This window comes from Saccostrea cucullata, unplaced genomic scaffold (assembly GCF_032062105.1).
Source record: "Saccostrea cucullata isolate Sc308-1 unplaced genomic scaffold, CSIRO_AGI_Scuc_v1 ctg2843, whole genome shotgun sequence".
Taxonomy (NCBI): Eukaryota; Metazoa; Mollusca; class Bivalvia; order Ostreida; family Ostreidae; genus Saccostrea; species Saccostrea cuccullata.
The window spans coordinates 187,245-209,338 of record NW_026923129.1 but is presented as its reverse complement, the minus strand read 5'-3'; the positions used below and the strand labels follow the sequence as shown (position 1 = coordinate 209,338).

At 31.3% G+C, this 22,094-nt stretch overlaps 1 protein-coding gene across 1 annotated transcript; it reads right to left on the bottom strand.

Moving 5' to 3' along the window:
• Window positions 1-7,293: 7,293 nt before the first annotated feature.
• Window positions 7,294-21,549, bottom strand: LOC134263227 (uncharacterized). Its single transcript, XM_062745540.1, is given in 21 exon segments — window positions 7,294-7,415; window positions 7,537-7,647; window positions 7,747-7,857; window positions 8,050-8,160; window positions 8,248-8,358; window positions 8,987-9,344; window positions 9,469-9,561; window positions 9,739-10,074; window positions 15,616-15,889; window positions 16,117-16,201; window positions 16,398-16,514; window positions 16,665-16,778; window positions 17,910-18,020; window positions 18,106-18,216; window positions 18,757-18,870; window positions 19,024-19,134; window positions 20,001-20,114; window positions 20,226-20,373; window positions 20,480-20,572; window positions 20,860-21,153; window positions 21,349-21,549. Coding segments are annotated over 21 exon segments (3,240 nt in total).
• Between the last annotated feature and the right edge of the window lie 545 nt (window positions 21,550-22,094).

The following is a 22,094-nucleotide window of genomic DNA, read 5'->3' as shown; positions in this document are numbered from 1 at the left end:
TATTTTGTTATAGTTAAACACGGCAAAGGAATGAACCCCATCAGTGATGAGAAGGAGTTGAAACGTGTTTCCCTGAAATTTTGAATGTTACGTATACACTTTCCAACCTCACAATTTTTATATGAATGCAAAAAAAATTATAAAGAAAAATTAGAAAAGACACTCTAATTGCCAAAACATATAGAGACCTGATTACAATAAATTGGACCGCTTGAAGAACACCTATGAGCTGACACATTCTCCCATGTTGCTATTAGCATCCACGATGCCGGAAAAGTAGCGATGTCAGGGAAGAGAGAACGAATTCTAGTCGTTCCTTTCTGCAGTGTTGTAGAATCTGTTGATGTACGAAACCAAAGATGACCCCCTTTGATTGTGTCTATATCAGTCCAAAAAGGAGCTATGATTCTGTGAGACCCAGTAATTGGGAAGGGCTCAGAAGAATATTGACTTAATGGAGTTTGGAATGTTACATCGCCATTATTGTTGACCTGTATAATTAGTAAAAAGAATTATAATTCAATTACAAAATGGCAACAGTCATGAACTTATGTTTTACATTTCAAACTGAGACAATAAGACCCAGTGCGTATAATATATGAGAGGAATAAACTTGCATAACAATTGAAGCTAAATCAATGTTTTAGCATAAAAGCCGCAATTTACATTAATTTTTTCAAAATATTTTATCAAAGTAAGTTTTTTCAATTATTTAACTGATGGACATATACATGTACCTACTCATTAAATATAAATTCATCCATAAAATCTAGGATTTCAATCGGTTAAATCATTTCAGACAAAAGACCAGATAGTGTCAAATTTTTGTTTTTTTATGACAAATATAAAACTCAAAATACTGATATCAATTCCAAACGTGTTTAAAATTAAATATGTTTCATGTTGTTAAATCCTTAAAAATACAGCTAATACTTTATTTGCATTCAGAATGCCATTGTTATTATTAAATAAATGTTAATTTTGTTGTCAAAAATATCATTTGGCGTATGTATGTACTATTTAATGATAGATATTATAAGTGTGTTACTAAAATATTGCAGACATGTTTTCTGTTTATCTTGAGATAATAATTTCCTGTGCATTTTCAAAATTGATGAAATTTTGATATAGTGAAGTTCGGAATCTAGTATAAATATATATATAACTCGTATGCAATGAATAATTTTTTTTTAGCGATTTAGAAGTCCCAATTACCGTCCCGTCATGTGTTTTCGTGGTATATACGTTTTCGTGCTATTTTTTATTTTTAGGAATAATCGCACAATGCGAGATCGAAATGACGTCATATTTGCTATTAATAAAGGGGAACCCTGCGCATGTTTTATGACCAAATGTTAAACCTTTTTGCCTTTGCCAAAATAAAATATAGCGAGTGAATTATGCGTACTTCTCAAATTTGACAATTTGCGTAATATACGCCATTTCGTAGTGTTTTGAACTAGAATACCAAACTTACAAACTAATAGCCGGCGATCCTGGATATCATCGTCTGTTAACTATCGATACAGCTACCGGTCATGTGACAATAATTTGGAATTTCCCACTTTTGATATTTTTTCTACGGTGATCTAGTAACGTCATTTTTTATATGATTTTAAACGGAAATATCGGAGGTGTTAAAAAGTTATATGATAAAAAAAATATTGTGCCATTGATAATTAATTGAATTAAACATTTAGTTTCTTTAAATATACATGGAATTTATATTTTAAGACATGAAACATTCAAATAAAGGTTTACAAAATTACTTTTAGGCCACTCTTGAGAAAGAGAATTTTTTTTACATTTGTAAAAGAGTTTAAAAGTGGCTATGTTGTTGTAAATAGTGAGGCCACGCTCCTACTAGCAATAGCTAGTGGGTTAACCCTTTAGCTCATTCGGTAGAGCGTTGGATTTTAAATCTGAGGGTCGTAGGTTCGAGCCACAGTGTGGACACCCCCTAGCTAATCGGTCATACATTATTTAGCAATACAGCTTAGGCACGCCTAGATAGATGTGGTCTTAATTAGCAACAAATAAATTACCATGTCAAATAATGTAATCATTTTGTCAATTAACTAGCATTTTTGACATTGTAAAATTTATAAGGATTTTGCCCGACCATATTTCCATAGTTTACTTGTTTTATAAATACCACGAAAACATATGACGTCAGCAAAAAAATCGAAAGAGCAACTATGCAAGAATTCAATGACCTTCTGAACAAATAACAAATGATATGTGAGTTAAAATCATTTTAAAATAAGGATAATCATTGTTTGTATATATGATAAATAGCAAACATCTCAATTATTCAGTCTTGAAGCACTAAATTATTTCAAATTAACCGTAATGCCACGAAAACTCATGATTCGAGCGTACCTATTCTCAGAATTTTAGAACAATCAAATAACAAAAATACACAAAAAATTGCTGCATTTTCAGACGCGGATCCAGAAATTTTTTCCAGGGGTGGGGTCCACCCCAGTCAAAAAAAAATTCAATCCCCGAAATTTCTTGACAAGCAAAAAAAAAAAAAAAAAAAAAAAAAAAAACTAAACTCGCCCAAACGTCAAAAACCTATTTCGGGGGAGGGGGAGGGGGGGGGAAGTGGTAACTTCTATTGCCTCAAATCTTTCACTTTTCATACCCATTTCACACATATTCACATTGTTCGCATTTACCAGGGTGGGGGGGGGGGGTCAGCGTTTTCTAGGGGGGTCCATGGTAACTTTTTTCTTGTTTTAGTATATACATCTTTTAACCTGGTAAATTGCAGGGGGGGGGGGTGCTGAACCCCCCCCCCCCCCCCCTCTAGATCCGCGCATGATTTTTAAAGAGCAGAATTATACAAGATACTTTTTTCATTACAGCTGATACTTACGTATAAAGAATTAAAAGACGATCCAAAGAAAGGAAATGGCACATTTGTTGAAATGTTTGATGTATAACTATCATCATTTGAAGCCAATTCACTGTCACCTGCAGCCAAACCAAAGGGAAAAAATTGACTCAGTGGGTAACAAATAACTGTTTGACCAATCAAATACAACATAAAGTATATATATGGAACTGATGTTTTGACTACCATCTTAGAAGTTTCTTTCCCTCTGGTTTAATTTTGACGGGTTCATTCTTTTATATACAAGGACAGGGCTAATCGTACGAGGAAATCATTCGAATAATTTTTTAATTACAGTAGTTAACTATGTTTTAGATTTGCTATTGCTACCAAATAATGTACAGGGGCATAGAGACCGTGTACGATGTGAAAGATTTCCGTGCTGAAGATTCTTCCAGATTCGATTTATTCATGTTGTAGATCTCAGACGAGATGTTTAGACTCGGACAACCCTATACATTGTGGTTATCGAGTGTATGTTGGCGAGACAAAATTGCGTTTTAACAGATATACAAACAAACGAAGTCACTAATGTGTCACAAACTATTGATTTGTAATGACACGTAGAAATCAAAAGAAAACAGCAGAATTATCCTTTTTCAATTAACCACTTAACCACTTTTAGTCAAATATCACATATGTAATTTACAGGGTTTAATTAAAGATAAATCGAAATGTATGTGAAAAAATAGCAACAACAGTTAAAACATCGCGAAAGAAAATGTTTTTACCATGTCTGCAGAATGAATTTAAATATCAGTTGCAGAAAGTGTTCAACCTTAACTGTAGTGTAATTTTCTGTTCTATTCTGTTGCCTGAAGGAATAGGTTAGAAATCGTTTTGCGTGTCTCTTACAATGCAGGTAGACACTATATGATATAATTTAATCCGGAATCTGGTTGTTTGTTCGTCCTTTTTTATACATTATAACCTCCATGGCACCTGATCACACCTCTTATGTTTTAGAGATCCGTGTTTGCTTTGCTCCTGATTTGTAATATTTAATTGACTCTTGAGTTTGAATACTGTTCTTTATCTCCATATTTCTTCTTAGAAAACACAGTGCATTCTAATTGAATGTTTTGCTCACGTTTACTTTGTCGAATTATATTGAAAACATACCAATGAACTTGACCTTCGACCTTCCAATTTTAAAATTAAATTAGTTTTTAAATACAACTGTCCAATGATTTATTTGTTTCAGTCAGTCATAAATGTAATATACAATTAAGCGAAAAGATTTAACTTCTAATAAATTACAGAGAAACATATGAAGATAACGAACATTATACAAGATCAAAAGTTCATGCAAAATAGTAGCAGAGCAAACACGGACCTACAAAACATCAGAGTTGAAATAAAGATATGGATTGGAACAATGTATAATGTGCCCTTATCTACAGTAAAAGAAATTTGAAAGTATTACCAACCGGTCTTATATCCCCAAAATACTTTGAATTGAAATGTCATTTTTTTGTTATATTTTGTAATTTTTTTGCATGAAGGAACTTCTGCTTTGTCCAGGATTAAATTTTACAACATACTCAGGAAAAAAAACCTAGTTTGTATGATCTGCGAAATTTGGATATTCAACTTTGCTCTTCGTGCAAATTATATCTTCCATTTTGTTTTGAAAAAAAAGTGCACACAAAGCTATCGTTAATGACAATTTTCTGTTATGAAACACTCTTTTCGAAAATGGAGATTTTCAAATTTTTACACTCGAAAAGCTAGATATATTCAATCATCTTTTGCATATTTTGTTCAGAGAGTCAACCATTAAATCCAATAAAACTATTTAAGGTAATTTGGTAATGGAATATTAATCCTGAAAGTATTTACAATTTTTTTACGTCTTGATAAGCAGATCGCTTAAAGCACTTTATTGCAACTCTATCTGGAATTCTTCAAATATTTGTTGTCCAATATAGCCGTGATTGTCTCCTCAGCAAATGGTTAAAATTGATTTTTTTTTTTTTGAAAAGAAAGAATGTGCATAGTTTTTAGAAAGTTTCAATGAAGTATTTTCATTATCTAGATCTGTTGATGAACACATTTATTTATCCTAGCTTGTCAATTCACATCAATGTTTTACTGGCACTTCTTGTTTGAGAACACTTGTGCTTTATTTAGATTCTGAACACTTCCAAATTGGAAAAAAAATATTTTAAAAATGATAAAAATGCCAAAGAGGCACTCAAATATCACAAGACTCATAAAAGTACTACAAAGATATTTTCATTTATTTTATGTGCAGTAGAGACTGAAACTCTTACGTGAGAAAACTTTCAAGTCAAAGACCCCAATGATCAAGTATGGAGAGTGTGCCGTCTTATAAAAAATCATTCATGCCGCTTACCTAATTACTTTTTTTCAGAATTAACGGTTAGATACATGGAATTAATGAATTAGTAAATTAGAGACTATTGAACTCCAAACCCCTTCAAGAAATGAAGAAGACACTTTGCACTTTCCTTTAGGACTCTTCTGTCTCCCCATCTCACAGGACCTGCTAATGCTCTCAGTTATAAATGGTACTGATTTCCTTGTATAGTAATTTTGACTTTATATAATATTTTAAGATATTTATTTTGTTTGTTTGTTGATTTACGTCCTTTAGAGGATTTTTCACAAGTGGAGGCGCCATTACTTGTTGGCCGATGGGCTACAAATTTATACATATAAGTTACATATTATGAAAAATAAATAAGATGTATGCAAATAAATTCAAATTTAAAGAGCCAGCCAATTTAATATAGAAGCCAACTATTTCAGGTGGTGTAAATATGCACATTCTAAAATTCTTAAAGACAAGAAAACACCTTACAGAAATTTTTTTTATTAAAAATAAATATTTAAGAACGAGGCAATGCATCGTAGAATATTTTTATTGAGAATAAATAACGTAAAACAGTGCAATGCAGTATATAGTGCAAATATTTTATTGAAAATAGCATTAATTATTGAAAATTAAAAACTTAGATCATTTCCATGCATTTAAGACCATGAAAATAAATATCTTAAAATGCGATGCACCTTAAAACATTTTATTGAAATAAAAAAACCAATTACAATGTAGAACAGTGCAATGCATTTTAGAACATCACAAATTAATTTAATTTAAAGATAAATAAATTAAGGTTTATGCAAAACAACGTGTAATGAACACCCGTAATTGAAAACAATAATGTGACAGAAATCGTTCTACAATATTCTTCAAAAAGCTTTTTACATATGAACAATAGTAGACCACCCACATACATACAAACAGAGAGAGAGAGAGAGAGAGAGAGAGAGAGAGAGAGAGAGAGAGAGAGAGAGAGAGAGAGAGAGAGAGAGAGCGCTCTTACATATGTTACCAAAAGCAATGTTTTATACAAATTTTCAAAATATTATGGTCTCTTTTTCACCTTAGTTATTTCCAAATATCATTGAAAACAGTTCGGACTTGTTAAGGATATATCTAATAGATAACAGAATAAAAAAAAAGATTGACAACAAAGACAGAAAAAAAACATAACACCTTCACAAACACGTTGGATGAGGTCCAGTTAATGTTTTTTCTCGTCTATTTCACATAAATTTAAAATCTTAGGCATTTCTACACGTTTCTGATGAATTTTGCTGGCCTTACATGTTGTATGTTTTCTGGGGTATTGCTCGAAATTGCATTTATTTTTCCTTTTGATTTGGTCAATTTTGTGATTCTTTGCCATAACAGATTTAAATATCCCATTAATGTAGAATAAGTAGAGGAATTTTGTGTCTGTTTTCCGAACGATGTCTTACTAGGTCCTAAAGGTGTATCACTAAAGTAAATGACTCCGAACGTCTCACTTTCATTGTCTCTATAATTAAAATAAACAATTTCACTTGCTTTCAATGTGCAGATATAAAATATTAATGATAAAGTTAACAAGTATTACTGCACGTAATATCAATTCATTTTATATATACATATTTCGAAAATGTACATTGGCAAAACATTTCAAGAAAGCCATTTTGCTGATTCTTATTTTTTAAAAATTTTTTTGTTTATTTGTGAAATATTTAAAAAAAATCAACCATCCGTACCTTTTCATTCTTTTCCACAGATATAATACAACTAGAGCTAATACCAACAGCAGTAATCCTATCAATAATGGTATCAGGTAAGATAAGTTAACTAGAAAGAGAAAATAGACAATAGATAATAAATTAAACGTTTTTTCTCTTTTTTATGAGCCGTTTTATAATTGGGACACTAAATTCAACTGCCATATGATAAGTATTCCATAGACCGCATTCATTCAACAAGAGGTAGCTCATACACCGATAGAAGGACTTTCTAGTACTTGAAGAAATTTGAAAAAAATATTTTTTTTGTGGATAAAAAAATAATATTTATGATATTAATACGTACATTGTGAACAATGTCTGCCATAATATGTTGTATCACAGACACAAATGTAGTTATTAATTTTATCGATGCATGATCCGTGCTTACATGGTGAACTTGAACACTCATCAATTTCTAGAATAAAAAAAGATATAAGGTGAAATAAAATAAACATATTTTCATTGGTTTTTATTTGTTTCACTCAATCAAAATTATTCAATGTTTAAAAAAGGGAATATATGGAATTATAGAATACCTGTCTCACAGTGGACTCCAGAATATCCAGGTACACATTGACAGATGTATCCATTGACTTGATCAGTACAGTTACCATGTATACAGGGAGAACTGGCACATTCGTCAATATCTGTACATAATGATGAAGAGGAAATAATGTAAAACATTGCATGCATTTTTTGTATTCTGCGTACGAAAAAGAAATGATGTAAATGTATAAAATACAAACCTATCTCACAATTGGTTCCGGTATATCCCGCATAACACTGACAAGTGTAGTGATTAATAAGGTCAGAGCAGTTTCCATGAACACAGGGGGAGCTTTGGCATTCATTGATATCTATAAAAGTCAACTTCAAATTTTCAAGAAATGATTCACTTAATATTGTTTTATACCGAATATCATCAAATAGAATTTTTTTATTTTGATGTAATTCAACGTCATTTTTGGCAAATGTAGGGAATGAACAAGAGAAAACTCAATGAAAAAGGCTTTCACTTTTTTCATATAGTTGATTGATATACTACTCACCAACTTCACAATGGGTCCCGGAATACCCCGGCATACAATTACACGTGTATCCATTGATACGATCCGTACAGTTACCATGAACACAAGGAGAACTGGCACACTCGTTAATATCTATAGAAAAATTGAAACTTCTATCATGCTTTTCTTGAATAAATTGTAATAATGAAATTTAAGAATTAAAAACAATTAGATCCTCACCTGTTTGACAGTTTGTTCCTGTATACCCATCCTGACAATGACAGGTATAATGATTTATTTGGTCGGAACAGTTTCCATAGAGACATGGTGAACTTTGACATTCATCAATTTCTGTCCAAAAATAATTTAGAACATTGATCAGCAAATTTACTTCTTTTAAAAAGATACCTTGCTTCAAATATAATTTGTACTGTATAAGTGGAAAATCAGGATAAAGTAGCGAATTCTGTGAATGGCATCGTTTTTACCCACACTTAATCGTCTTCTTGTCGTAGTATTCAGTAGATTGAAACTTTCAGACAGTAAAATTCTTATGATTTCTTTTCTTAATGCCGTCAATAAGTGCAGAGAAAGGAACCAAACAAAATTTTACTATGATCAATTCTAGTTTACTGTTATGCTTTATTACAAGATACCTGACTTTGGCTCACGGATACCTTTTTACTTTAATACTTTTTCTAGTTTATATTATTTAATATTTTCAAATTTTACAACTACAGTAGTACTTTCTTAAATACTTTCAACTCATATTTTACTAAAATAAATTCCTCAATACATTTGTAATATTATATATTTAATGATATTGTAAAATTATAATAATAACGGTTTGAAACATAACTATGGAACATTCTTTAATACTCTGATGCTTAATTTCTTTTTAATAAGTTTGCTTATTATTGTTGATAATACCTGAAGAACCCGGTACTTCAGATAACGTGTACATCTATCCAATTCTTACCAGTTTCACAGTTTACACCTGTGTATCCAGGGTCACAGATACATTCATAATGAAGGTATTCATTGGAACAGTTTCCGTGAACACAGGGAGAACTGGCGCATTCGTCAACAGTATCTGCAAGAATATTGCTAAAACAAGAGTGTTTTCTTGAACAGTAGGATTATATAAGAAGTTTTCGTAGGGATAAACGAAGTTTATAGAAGAACAAACCTGCATTGCTTATTTTTGCTTGATCCACTCTAAATACAAACTGTCCGGGAATACCAATATTAGACATTTGAGGAAGATTTAACACTGCATTTGTCATCGATCCAGGAACTGAATAATAATGTTCTCCATCACCAGCGTTAAACCCCACCTTATAGAGGACACAATATAAAAAATTTAGATTACTAGTAAATTTAACATATATATCATATACTTAAAAATAATATAGGCATTAAGTTTAAACTATATGATCTACTACTAAAATGTTTTGTTACCTGAGCAGATTTTGTCCATGTGATTTTGTTGTAATTAAATACAACAAATGAATAAACACCATTGTTGATTAAAACAAGTTGAAATGTATTCCACTGTCAACATAGCAAATAAAATCATATATAATGCAATGGAAGATATTTTATGTAATGAAGCTCCAAACAATATATTCACGGATCGTTTTTGCAATTTATAACAATGAAGTTTTTGAAAAGAAAATTGACATAATTATTCATGGTTCTGTAATCTCCGTATTCATATAACTTTGTTACCTGTTGACAGCTTATTGCTCCACTAATTATTGTTCCACTAGTGGAACAACCATATGCAGCTACATCCTCCCATGTAATTACCATCATCCACGTGGCAGTGAAACTTACAATATTAGGAAAGAGAGTGTTAATTTTATTCGTTCCTCTTTGTAATATAGTTCTGTCTGTTGTTGTGCGATACCATAATTTACCTCCTTTTCTTGTATCTATATCAGTCCAGAATGGTGCTATGATTCTATGAGAGCCGTTTATTGGGAAGGGTTGTGAGGTAAACTGGCTTAATGGAGTCTCAAATGTAACGTCGCCATTGTTATTGACCTTATAATTTAGAAAAAGCTAAAATAAGTTAATATTGAAAAAAAAATTAATAAGATAAGAAAATTAAATTAAAAAAAAATTATTTAAAAAAATTGCCCTTCTTTCAAAAGAAGCATTACAAAAAAAAAAAGACTGAAAAAACAAACAAACAAAACACAATAATTAAAATAAAAAAGAAATTTTTAGACAATTATTCGGAAGTATACTTTTTTTGCAAACAATCTCCCATGTAAAATGATTGTAAAAGAACACGAAAACTCATCCTTAGAAAAAATTGTATGTACGTACGTAAATTGAGTTATATGACGAACCAAAGAAAGGAAAAGACACACTGATGGGAATTCTAGAAGTGTAGCCGTCGTCATTAGCTGGCAATTCGCTGTCTCCAGCCGCTAAACCATAACTATAGAACCGACTCAAAGGGTAGCAGATACAAATGTTAAGTATTGCTGATACTATTACTACAATCAAAGTTGTATAAGACATCGTTGAAGATAGTTTTGAACTAATATGGCACCAAATTTTTGTTACTTTTATATAGAAAAAATCAGGAAAGTCTGCAACAAGGAAGACTTGCTGAACAACCAATGCTATTGAGTTTACATCAATGTTAATTATTACAGCAAACAAAAATGATTTTTTTTTTCACAGTAGTTCCTTTGAGAAGGGCTAAATAAACTTCTCAGTTTTGATAAAGAATTTTTTTCATGTCTAAAACTGTATCTCTTGTCATACCTTTAATCGGTTACGTGGACATATCGTTAATTTCATAGCAAGAATAAAGTCCCTAGAGTATGATAGATTATCAAGAGGAAAGTAAATCGTTAAAAAACCTACACAGCTGTCAAGTCAAGATGTTCTTCTGAATCGATTGCCAAAATGAAAATGCACTGTTTCACCTTAATTTAAATTTATATACACTATATATTTATATACATCATATATATGTATATACATCATTAAAATGTTCTTAAAACCTTTTTTAAATATATTAAAATATTTATTGTACAATGTATTTAAACGTTATTTGTGCATATAATGATATGGTTATCATAGGAAACAAACACCTTATAAATGTGACGTTTCGTTGGTAATTATACCTGTCAGTATTCTCATTTTCACAAGAGGATTAAAGCGCATGCTTGTTTTATGATAAATTGTATTCATTAATATTATTTAATTTTATTATATTATCATAATTTTATAATTAAAATTAAAACATCATAAAATATACACTCATCTTCAAGATAAGACAATGTTCAAATAAGAAAAAATAACTCGTAGACATACACAAGCTATTTTGTTTATTCTTTCAGGGTTTAAGGTATCGAGAATCGTCAAATAAATGTTGCTGGCAAGGTAATGTCTGAATATTAGCATGAAGATTGTATAATTTTGGTTATGATTAAAATTCAACATTTATTTCGTCACTTTTTATTTAAAATTTGAGTAATTATAGGGAGCACACCGAATTCATAAAAATCATACTTAGAGACAGATATTTTCTTGGTAAATGTTTATGTGAAACCTTTCCAGACTTCCTCCGCTACCATTATTTCATGTTCTAATGCCGCATATAACAGATTCGCAGTTATTGCAAAGTTTCATTCTTGCAGATAGCTTAAAAAAACAGTTTTGTTTACTCTTCAATATATCATGAATAAATTGTGCAGTTGACCTAATTCGTTTCCATTACGGAATGTAAATTAGAATTCAGTGTGTACACACAGATTATGTGCTATCCACAGATGTGGTTTCCGTAGAATGTATCCCCAAACCGCTTCATCGAGCGGGAATCCTATATTTGCATAACCACCAAGTCTATATCTAATCCCTAAACAGGCACATGGTTTTGGAAGGGGAGCCCCCTTGCTACTTTTTCAAACATTTTAGAATCGAAAATGTTTGTTGAAAAGTTCGTTTCCCTGTTTTATATGAATGGTCAATGAAATCTCTCGGAAATTATCAGCATATTACATTAGTAAATTACTAGTAAATAGATTTGCAATTAATTTAAAATACAGAACTTGATATGAATATTGTCTCATACTTAAATGGGGTACAGTATCTGCTATCTTATCACAGTGTTATTTGATGAATGAATGTGTGTAAACTAACGATTTTACCAAATGCAATTACAAAAAGTGTTTGGTTATATTGATAAGGAAGTCTTTAAAAACAAATCTTTTCATTTTCCTGTTGTAGTTCTTGATTTCTTGAGTTAAAATTATGTTGGTACACAAAAGAAAGCTTAAAAAAGTTTTAGCTACTGATTTGTTGGATTTTTTTGTTTAAATACACATCGCAGCCTAAGAACGGGGGGAAAATAACTAAAGTAGAATTTGCACAACATATGCAAATTTACTTTAATTTTTAGAAGTGTTAAATTTCAGAAAATTACAGTTTACAGAACCTAATAAAACTATTTTTATGGTTGAAAGCATAAGGAAAAATTATTTTTGTTTGCCCCAACACGAAAATATTGCTTCTTCCGAAAGAAGTAACTTTGGTGTCCATTCCATAGATATATCTTCAATAAAGATTATCAAAATTTATTCTTCACTTTTGTTTGCTCTGATGATGTTTACAAGTAACATACAAACTACATGACCCTGCCATCGTTGACACTGACAATGATAAACGCAATTTAGATACAACTTATTTTAAGATACAAAGTTTTTTCCGGCACATACAATGAAGCGCATTGAAGTGGTAAAATTTTCCGTTTTGAAGAAACTGAGTCATGTTTTGAACGTCAATTATAACATAATGACACGCCCATTTCTTTAGATACGAAAAAAAAACCGTTGTAATGTTTATAACACTCCACTCTTCGTAACAAGCAACATGAATTTCATCAAAATGGATTTTTTTTTAAGTTATAAGAGAGTTAGAGGGTTCTCGCTTCTGTAAAACACGTATTGCAACGAATTTGTCCATAATTATGAATTGATCATGTTTATTGGAGTTACCATAACATATGTATCGGTCGAACACGTGCTTATTCGGTTTTTCAGCAGACCGTCAATTTGATTGGCTACTATATTTATGAAATATCTACAGGTACATGTAGTCGACTGAACCATTTGACCGATTTTTCCTTTCTAAAGAAATGGGCGTGTCATTTTATGACAATCATCGTTCTAAAGATAGCTCAAAACATCCGAGTCAAACGGAAAATTTTACAACTTCAATGCGCTTCATTGTACATTTTGCAGTCTTTTCTTACTTTAAAGTAAATTTTTTTTATAAACTTCGCTTTATTCATACATGTATATCTCATAAATCCTTCGTTTTATGATACAATATAACTTTGACTATATTACTAGAAATAGATGCTAATGGTAATCTACCAATAAAGTTTTATGATAAAGTGATGACTCAAAATTTTCAATCGTCAACTTCCCTTACTTGTACAGCAATATACCATTATAACTTGCACAAGGGGTTTATATTTTTCCGTTCAATTGATTCCCAATAGCGTGCTCTATAAATGAATTTTAAATCGAGGAAAAATTTTTGAAAAAAACATACATATCTCAGTTAATTCGATACGCAAGAGCATGCTCTACATATGAACAATTTCTAAAACGAGGTAAATTATTTACAAGCAAGTTGATGAAACAAGAATATCAGCAGTCTCGTTAAAAGTCATCATTTCATAAGTTCTATTGTCGATACAATGACCTTGTCAGCAAATACAATTTATCATTAAGTCAAATGCTGACTGAAGTTTTTCATACCAATTGTTAGTCCATTATTTATACACTGAATTGACAACGGATTTTTTCCTTTATTTCCTGATCATGACAAGGAGCACACGGCGGGTGTGACCGGTGGCATATATATCATGGCAAAACCACCTCTGATGTTCTGATGATTTTCATTCTGATTTGTTTTGTTTTATGGACTTTGAGATTGAATACTGTTCGTTATCTCCATATCCGTCTTTGACTTGTCGACGGATTTTCCCGATATTCCCTGATCATGACAAGAATCACTCGGTGGTATTGATCATCAGGTAATGCTCACTACTCCACGGCATCTGATCCCACCTCCAATGTTTTTAAAAGTTCGTGTTTGCTCTGCTTCAGATTTGTTTTTTGTTCTTCATATTTTTAGCTTGAATACCATTCGTTTATTTATATACATGTATTTCATGCAAAATCGATGCAAGATGACACTTATTTATGTACACAGGTGAGATTATGTAGACATACGATAATAATGCTTACATTCGACCTATTCATGTCGACATTCAATATATGTTTACATTTGAGCTTTTACCCAAAAAGTTCACATATAAAAAAAAGTCTCATTTGAACGTAATTTTCGTGTATGTTAAGAAAATATCTTGCATGTGTACATAAATAAGTCGCCTTTTGGTATAAATTAATAACATGACTTCAAAAATTTGCAAAAATAAATCGAATGTTAACATTGTTACGTTGTAACTCGCATGTTCATAGAAATAACTCACAGGGAAACATCGTAAAGGATACCAGTATATTTGGATAACTGCTAAGATGGTGTTCATTTTACACATCACAACAAATTGTTTAGGGATTGGAATGGTTATTTATTTAGCTAATAAATGAGAAAGAATTATGACAAGAAAAATATATAAAGCAGTAAAAATACAGCAAACTAAAAGCACAATACCATTGCTAAAACAAGAGCCGTGGCTTGTTAAACTTTCCAAAACTGCCACAACCCTAAAAAAATAGAATATAAAGAGTCATACAAATGGTTCTGTAAATAGAAAAATCTAAAGTTACAAAGTAAAATGATTTGGCACATTGTACATACAATGTACCAGAGGCATTTGTACAATACTTTGCATGCAATCTGGTATTGATAAGTATCAGCACTTTATATAATGTTAACTAGAACGTCTTTCTTATTTTATAAAAGAATTACCTGTTGGACGTGAACCAACTACCTGTTGATTATCATAGTCCCAAAAGGTTTAGAACTTTGTCTGCAATTGCACTGGGCCAGCTGTTCAAATATGTTTTGTTATTATACCTGGAGTTTTCCCTTTATTTTCTCTTTTAATAGATACAAATTACTCTTTGTATGAGTTTCAATTTTGAAGATAAAAAAACCTCAAAAACTGCTTTGGACTCTTTGAGTCGATCTTATAAAAATTGGTACTATTCACTGCCGACCCGTCAAGCCCGCCGTATGTTCTTTGTCATGATTGGGAAATTACGGGAAAAACGTCAACAATTTCACTGTGTAAAATCGCTTGACAATATCAATGTAAATACGAAAAACGTAATTCAGCATTTGATTCATGACAGATTTATCTCCATGTCAACTCATGCTACTATTAAATATCATAAAAGCTTTTGAAAAAAATAAGAAAATCATTTTTTATTTCTTGTTAAATTATCACAAAATTACTTTAAAAATACAATGATACATAATGAAAGATGGGAGTAAGTCAAACTCTATTAATTGAGGTAAATAAATATGTCAAAATATAATACAATACAACTTCAAGTGCTTTGCAATATCCATTTATATTTTGTGTTATCACTTTCACCTGCCTCAGTTGCTTTGCTGATCAACATGTACAACATGGGTTTTGTTGACTTGAAATGCTAACTCATCCGTTTGTACTTTATTCGAAGAGTTTTTTGAAAATGTGGAAATTTTTCCACTTAGTTTTATCACATTCATAATTCTTTGCCATAACAGATTCATATATACTACGACTTTTGAGGTGGTGGACAAACTCTGTGTCTGTATTTGGAATGATGTCTTAGTTGGACCTAATGGTGCATCACTAAAGTGTAAGACTCCATGCATCTCAAACTCACTGTCTCTATATATAAGAAAAAGTTCTAGAAATCTTGTATTCAAAGCAAATAATACAAACTCATTAAAGGAAGCAAGAATTGCTGAAGGCATTGCTCATATCCATTCTGTTCACGTACAACCAAAGCATAGAAAATCTCATTTTAATTTTTAAACTATTATATATTCCACCTTCTACTTTTTAATGGACCTATTCTCTCGTAAAATAAAAATAAATGATAGAACTCTCCGTACCTTTTGAATCTTTTCCACAGAAGAACGGCGACAAACGACAACACGGGCAATCCAACAAATAAAGGTATTAAATAGGCGAAGTTAACTAAAAGTGGTAAAAGTTAATTTATAATCTGACACAGTCTAATGAACCATTTATTAAAGCATCTAAAATGTTCTTGTCTTGTTATACCTGGTAAGATGTTTATATCCATAGAATTATTAAACATTTCTTAGCTAATATTTTTAAATAGAAAAGGTCTTGATTTTTTTTTTGTCTTGATTTATGATATTATACTTACATTCCGAACATTCTCTTCCAGAATATCCCGTATCACAGACACAAACGTAGTTATTGATTTCATTAATACACACTCCATGCTTACATGGCGAACCTGCACATCCGTCAATAAAGTTTGCTAAAATGCATAAAATATGCAGGACTTGTACATGCAATTTTAGGCGATTGATAGCTGTTGCTTTGTATTTATTTTTGTATGTAATAGTTAAACATTGTAGTCAAATATTTTTCATAGACGGAGGAAAGCTACTTATGTAAGGGAGTATACCTTCTGCCTCACAATTGACTCCCGTATAGCCAGGTATACACTCACAGCTGTAACCATTGACTTGGTCAGTACACGTTCCATTTATACAAGGAGAAGTGGCGCATTCATTAATATCTGTTAGGAATGATAACAAAACAGATATAAGCAATATGAACTATTTTATTTATAATAGTTCAGAAAACATAATACAGGAGGGAAAAAGATAAAATTATAAATAATAATACGAATTATATTATACAAATCTAGCGCTATATATCAGTGACTAAAATATTTAAAAGAAAAGTTAATTCAAAGTTACTATACATACTTTATCCACTAGCAGTCTGTAAGCGAAGTTTGTGGATGTTATCAGAAAGAGCGAGAGAGAGGGAGAGAGAGAGAAAAAGTACAACAGAAACTATATTTTACACAGAGATAATCTTTTATCTAGAAAATTAATAAAAGTTCAATTCTTGAATAAGACTTCAATGGTGACGGTAATCAGACTGAACAAAAGGAGAGGAGATACATGTATGTACGCCAGACAAGAAGTTTAAACGCAATTGATTCAAGTAGGTATAACCACACTTTTTTTCTCTAATACACTCAGACTGGACACAGAAGAGAAAAAATGCTCCAGGCATTTACAATATTAAGGTTTTTATAAAAATACATTTGATCTAGAAAACTGATTCAAGTTTAGTGCTCAACAATATTACGAACTGGCAATCTATCGGTGAATTTGGACTTAGAAGTGACCAAGAAGAAAGAAATTGCATGGACAAAATTGTTAAGAGATGCATTTGAAATGTATTTTTGATCTTAAATAAGGCTTAATTCCACATCAATTAACTAATGACACGCGTTGGATGAAATTTGGTCCAGATTGAGACATGTGTTTCGTGTCGATAGACAGACATCGATTTCGAGCACTGTCCGTTATTAGTGTATTCATTAAGATTAAACTGATTTTTATTACCATTTTTTAAAGTAATTAGCGCTTTGGAACAATTCTTGCGACGTATGAGTTTAATAGAAAATGTTGGGACTAAGTATAAATCTGAAGAATTGAAACATATGACGATGACAAACGGTATTCAAGATCAAAAGTCCATAAACCATAAACCAATACAAATTAGGAGCACAACAAAAACGTACCTCAAAAACATAGGGGGTGGGATCATGTACAATGGAGGAGAGAGAATCCCCTGCCGTTTTGCAAGACATGCACTAATATTTCTGATAGATGACCGCAGTATTACTTACCGACTTCACAGTTGATTCCAGTATACCCAGACTGACAGGTACACACGTACCCATTGATTCCGCCTACACAGCTACCGTGAACACAAGGAGAACTAGCGCACTCGTTTATGTCTGGAGAAAAAATAAGAAACTCTATACATAATATTCTTCTAATCAAAAATCATTATGTAATTTGTCAATTATATTAGATCATTACCTGTCTGACAGTTTGTTCCCGTAAATCCATCCTGACAATGACACGTATAATGATTAAGGTGATCAGAACAGTTTCCATGGAGACATGGTGAACTTTGGCACTCATTAATTTCTATCCAAAAATTGTTTAATGCATATAAATCAATTCCCTCGTTCAATGCTCCCAAAAATAACACATAATGCAAATAATGAGAAACTGTGAAGCTGACAAGTAAATTTACAATGATTCGTAAATACGAAATTCTAATCGATAAGCTTTTTTGTGTAAAAGCATCACAAGATTTTTTTTAATCTTCAAATATTTCGTTTGTTGTTTAACAAAATGAGTTTTTCACTTACTGATTGAAAGCAGCAAATTTAGATCCATACTCGGCACTCAGCCACCCACAGCTATTGAGCAGTAGGGATATTTTTCTTAGCAGTGCAATCTGTTAGATTTCCCATCGATACTAATTTCGGATGTAATCGATTTATTTTATATTCATATGAAGCAAATTTTATTCAAAAACTTGTACATAAAAAGAGGAAGACTAGCTGCTATGTTATCAACTCGTATGACGACTTACATTGATATCGTAACAAGTATATTGGTATGGTTTCGGCAAAATGGGAAATTAATGTAACTTAAAAAATATTTTTGATTAACTCTTACCAGTTTCACAGTTAACGCCTGTGTATCCACCATAACAGATACATTCATAATGAAGGTATTCATTTGAACAGTTTCCGTGAACACAGGGAGAACTGACACATTCGTCCACCATATCTGTACAAATATTTCAATTTTCTTGGTGAAAACTTGCACGTTTTCTGTTACCATCAACACGAGGAGAATACATTGATACAATTTAAAATCCTATGTTTTATATTTATGTGACCATAATTTATCCAAATTAAAATGAAGCAATTCGATCCTCACCTGTCTGACAGTTTGTTCCTGAAAATCCATCTTGACAGTGGCATGTATAATGATCTAAATGGTCAGAACAGTTTCCATGGATACATGGCGAACTTTGACATTCGTCAATTTCTGGAAAATAAAAGCATTGCTAATAATAAATGAAAATATACCTTACTCTCTTTTTTATTAAACTCATGTTTCTCTTGTCCCCGGGATCATGAAAGAACTTAAGCTAAGGTCAGAATCTTTATTTTGTACTAAAATGTTGTAGAAGTCGTGAAGTCGAAAATAAATACATTTTTCAATATTATTTCACAAAAGTGTTTTATCTGAAAATTCAGAGATTGATTCAATTATACATGTAATTATACATTTTATAGGCGATTAAAAAAATTGTCTAAGGTCAAAGTTTGTCATGATACTGGGGCTTCTTCATGATGATACATTTGGCATAAGTATTTGGAAAGGTTGTAGTTGACAATAATCCAAAGGGAAAAAGTATCAGGTTTCATCAGACATTATATATTACATACGATAGAGAGAAAAGAAATGCAAATACATATAGTTCATTCAGGTTGTAGATCAACAAGATTATTTTTCCTAAAAGAGGAGTAAAAACTGCTAGAGAAAAATTGAATTTGTTTTCAAGATTGCTCCCTTCCTGTTTTGTTTTCTTGTAGATTTAATATCATATTCATTTTAAATGCTAGAAAATCCCTAGGCAATAAAGTCATATTTCGCTTGATATTTTTTTTTTGTCATATAAAAAATTCATATATTTGCATAATCAAAGGTTTCGAAGGAACATAAATAAAAAGCAGTATTCTCATTTATGTTTAAAGGTAATGAAAACTTATTAACAGTTTTATCTTTGACATAAAACATAGAACAGTAAATATATCATTCGTTTGAGATTATGATTGTTGCTTAGAAAAAAATAGGAAAGGTGACCATCAAGTTATCATTATTGTACAAAACTTGACAACTAATCTTACCAGATTCACAATTTACACCCGTGTATCCAGGGTCACAGATGCATTCATAATACAGGTATTCATTGGAACAGTTTCCGTGTACACAAGGAGAACTGGCGCATTCGTCAACGATATCTGTACAAATAGCAAAATAGTTCAGCCATTTCCTTTCATTTCCATAAAAACGTATACGAATAAATGATTTAAAAGAACAATTGACGTGAAGCCAAATTTGATAAAACAAACCTGCATTAGCTATTTTAACCTGGTCCACTCTAAATACAAACTGTCCAGGAATTCCAATATTAGACATTTGAGGAAGATTTAACACTGCATCTGTCATAGAACCATTAACTGAATAGTAGTGTTCTCCATCACCAGCGTTAAACCCCACCTTCCAGAAGGCAAAATGCAACATTATGTGTACGCGAACAAGGGATTCTTAGTATGTAAACTAGAAAAATAATGAACAGAAATAATGATAACTTTATTTCTATTACCTGAGCAGATTTTGTCCAGTTGATTTTGTTGTAATTAAATACAACAAATGAATAATTGCCATTGTTGATTAAAACGAGTTGAAATGTGTTTCTCTGTAAAGGAAGAAATGTCATCAATAAAGCACAAGTGCGATTTCATTCCCCCAAAATTGCTTTGTTTGTGTCAAAAATAGCCTCTTATTAAAAACCAATTAAATTATAAATACATTTAATAAAAAAATAAAAAGATGTGAAGTAATATAAAAAAATATACTTATATAGCATAATTAGTCCAGGATGCTAGCACAATCCTTAATTTTCATAAGAAGCAGTAATATGAAACACAATATTATGTATAATGCAGATACGGAGATTTATATATGATAGAAATAAAATCTTACCTGCTGACAAGTTATGGAAGAACAGCCGTATGCAGCTACATCCTCCCATGTGGTTACCATCATCCACGTGGCAGTAAAATTGAAAATGTCAGGAAACAGAGAGTTGATTTTAGCCGTCCCTCTTTGTAATATGGTCGCTTCTGTTGTTGTGCGATACCATAATTTACCTCCTTGCCTTGTATCTATATCAGTCCAGAATGGTGCTATGATTCTATGAGAGCCATTTATCGGAAAAGGTTGTGAGGTAAACTGCCTCAATGGAGTCTCAAATGTAACATCACCGTTGTTATTGACCTATTTAATCAGAAAGTACGAACATCTTGAATAAAACATCTCATAAAAATACAATTGTCGTTTTTGAAAATGTCATTTGTTGTTTGTTTTATGCCTGAATGTTTTTGCACGATTTAAAAAAAAAAGAATGCAAGTTATGATTAAAAACCAAGTAAATTATGCATGCATATTCATTTTTTTTAATTCTATACGTACATAGATTGAATTGTAAGATGATCCAAAGAAAGGAAATGGCACAGATATGGGAATTCTTGAAGTAGAGCCGTCGTCATTTGCAGGCAATTCATTGTCTCCAGCAGCTGAACTAAAGTTATAAAAATCAGACAATGGGTAGCAGGTACAAACATTAAGAATTACTGATACTGTAACAAAGATAAAGCTAAAGTAAAACATCATTGCAATTTTAGAGTGTAGATTATTTTGAATTTCAAGATGTTACTTTTATATGGAAAATCAGCAGGGAAAAGAACTAGGAAGAATAGAAACAACCAATGCCATCACGTCTTACCAACAAGCAGGTACTTCTAAAATATCTTACAATATTTCTACTCCTAAATCAAACTTCTAATTCCTCTTGTCTTGACCTCAAACAACTTTATGAATGTTTGTCTACTAATTTTATTGCGTGAGAGTTAAGTATAAAGGGGTTGTCAAATCATTAGGGGGGCTAATAAATAAATATACAATATATGTAGCTGCCATATCTAAATACTTCTTTCTAAATCGGTAACCTCATAGTCAATATATTTGACATACTTTGTACAAAACTTACGGCCTACGCAAAACATTAAGCTTTTGATAAAAGTCCAACACTGTTATCATCACTCTCTAGCTCTGATTTTTTTTTTTGAAAAACAAACACGATAAAAAATTTGTTTGTTAATAGTTATTCTTGTATAATATGTTTTCTCCCAACTTAATAAATAATCAACGGGAATAAT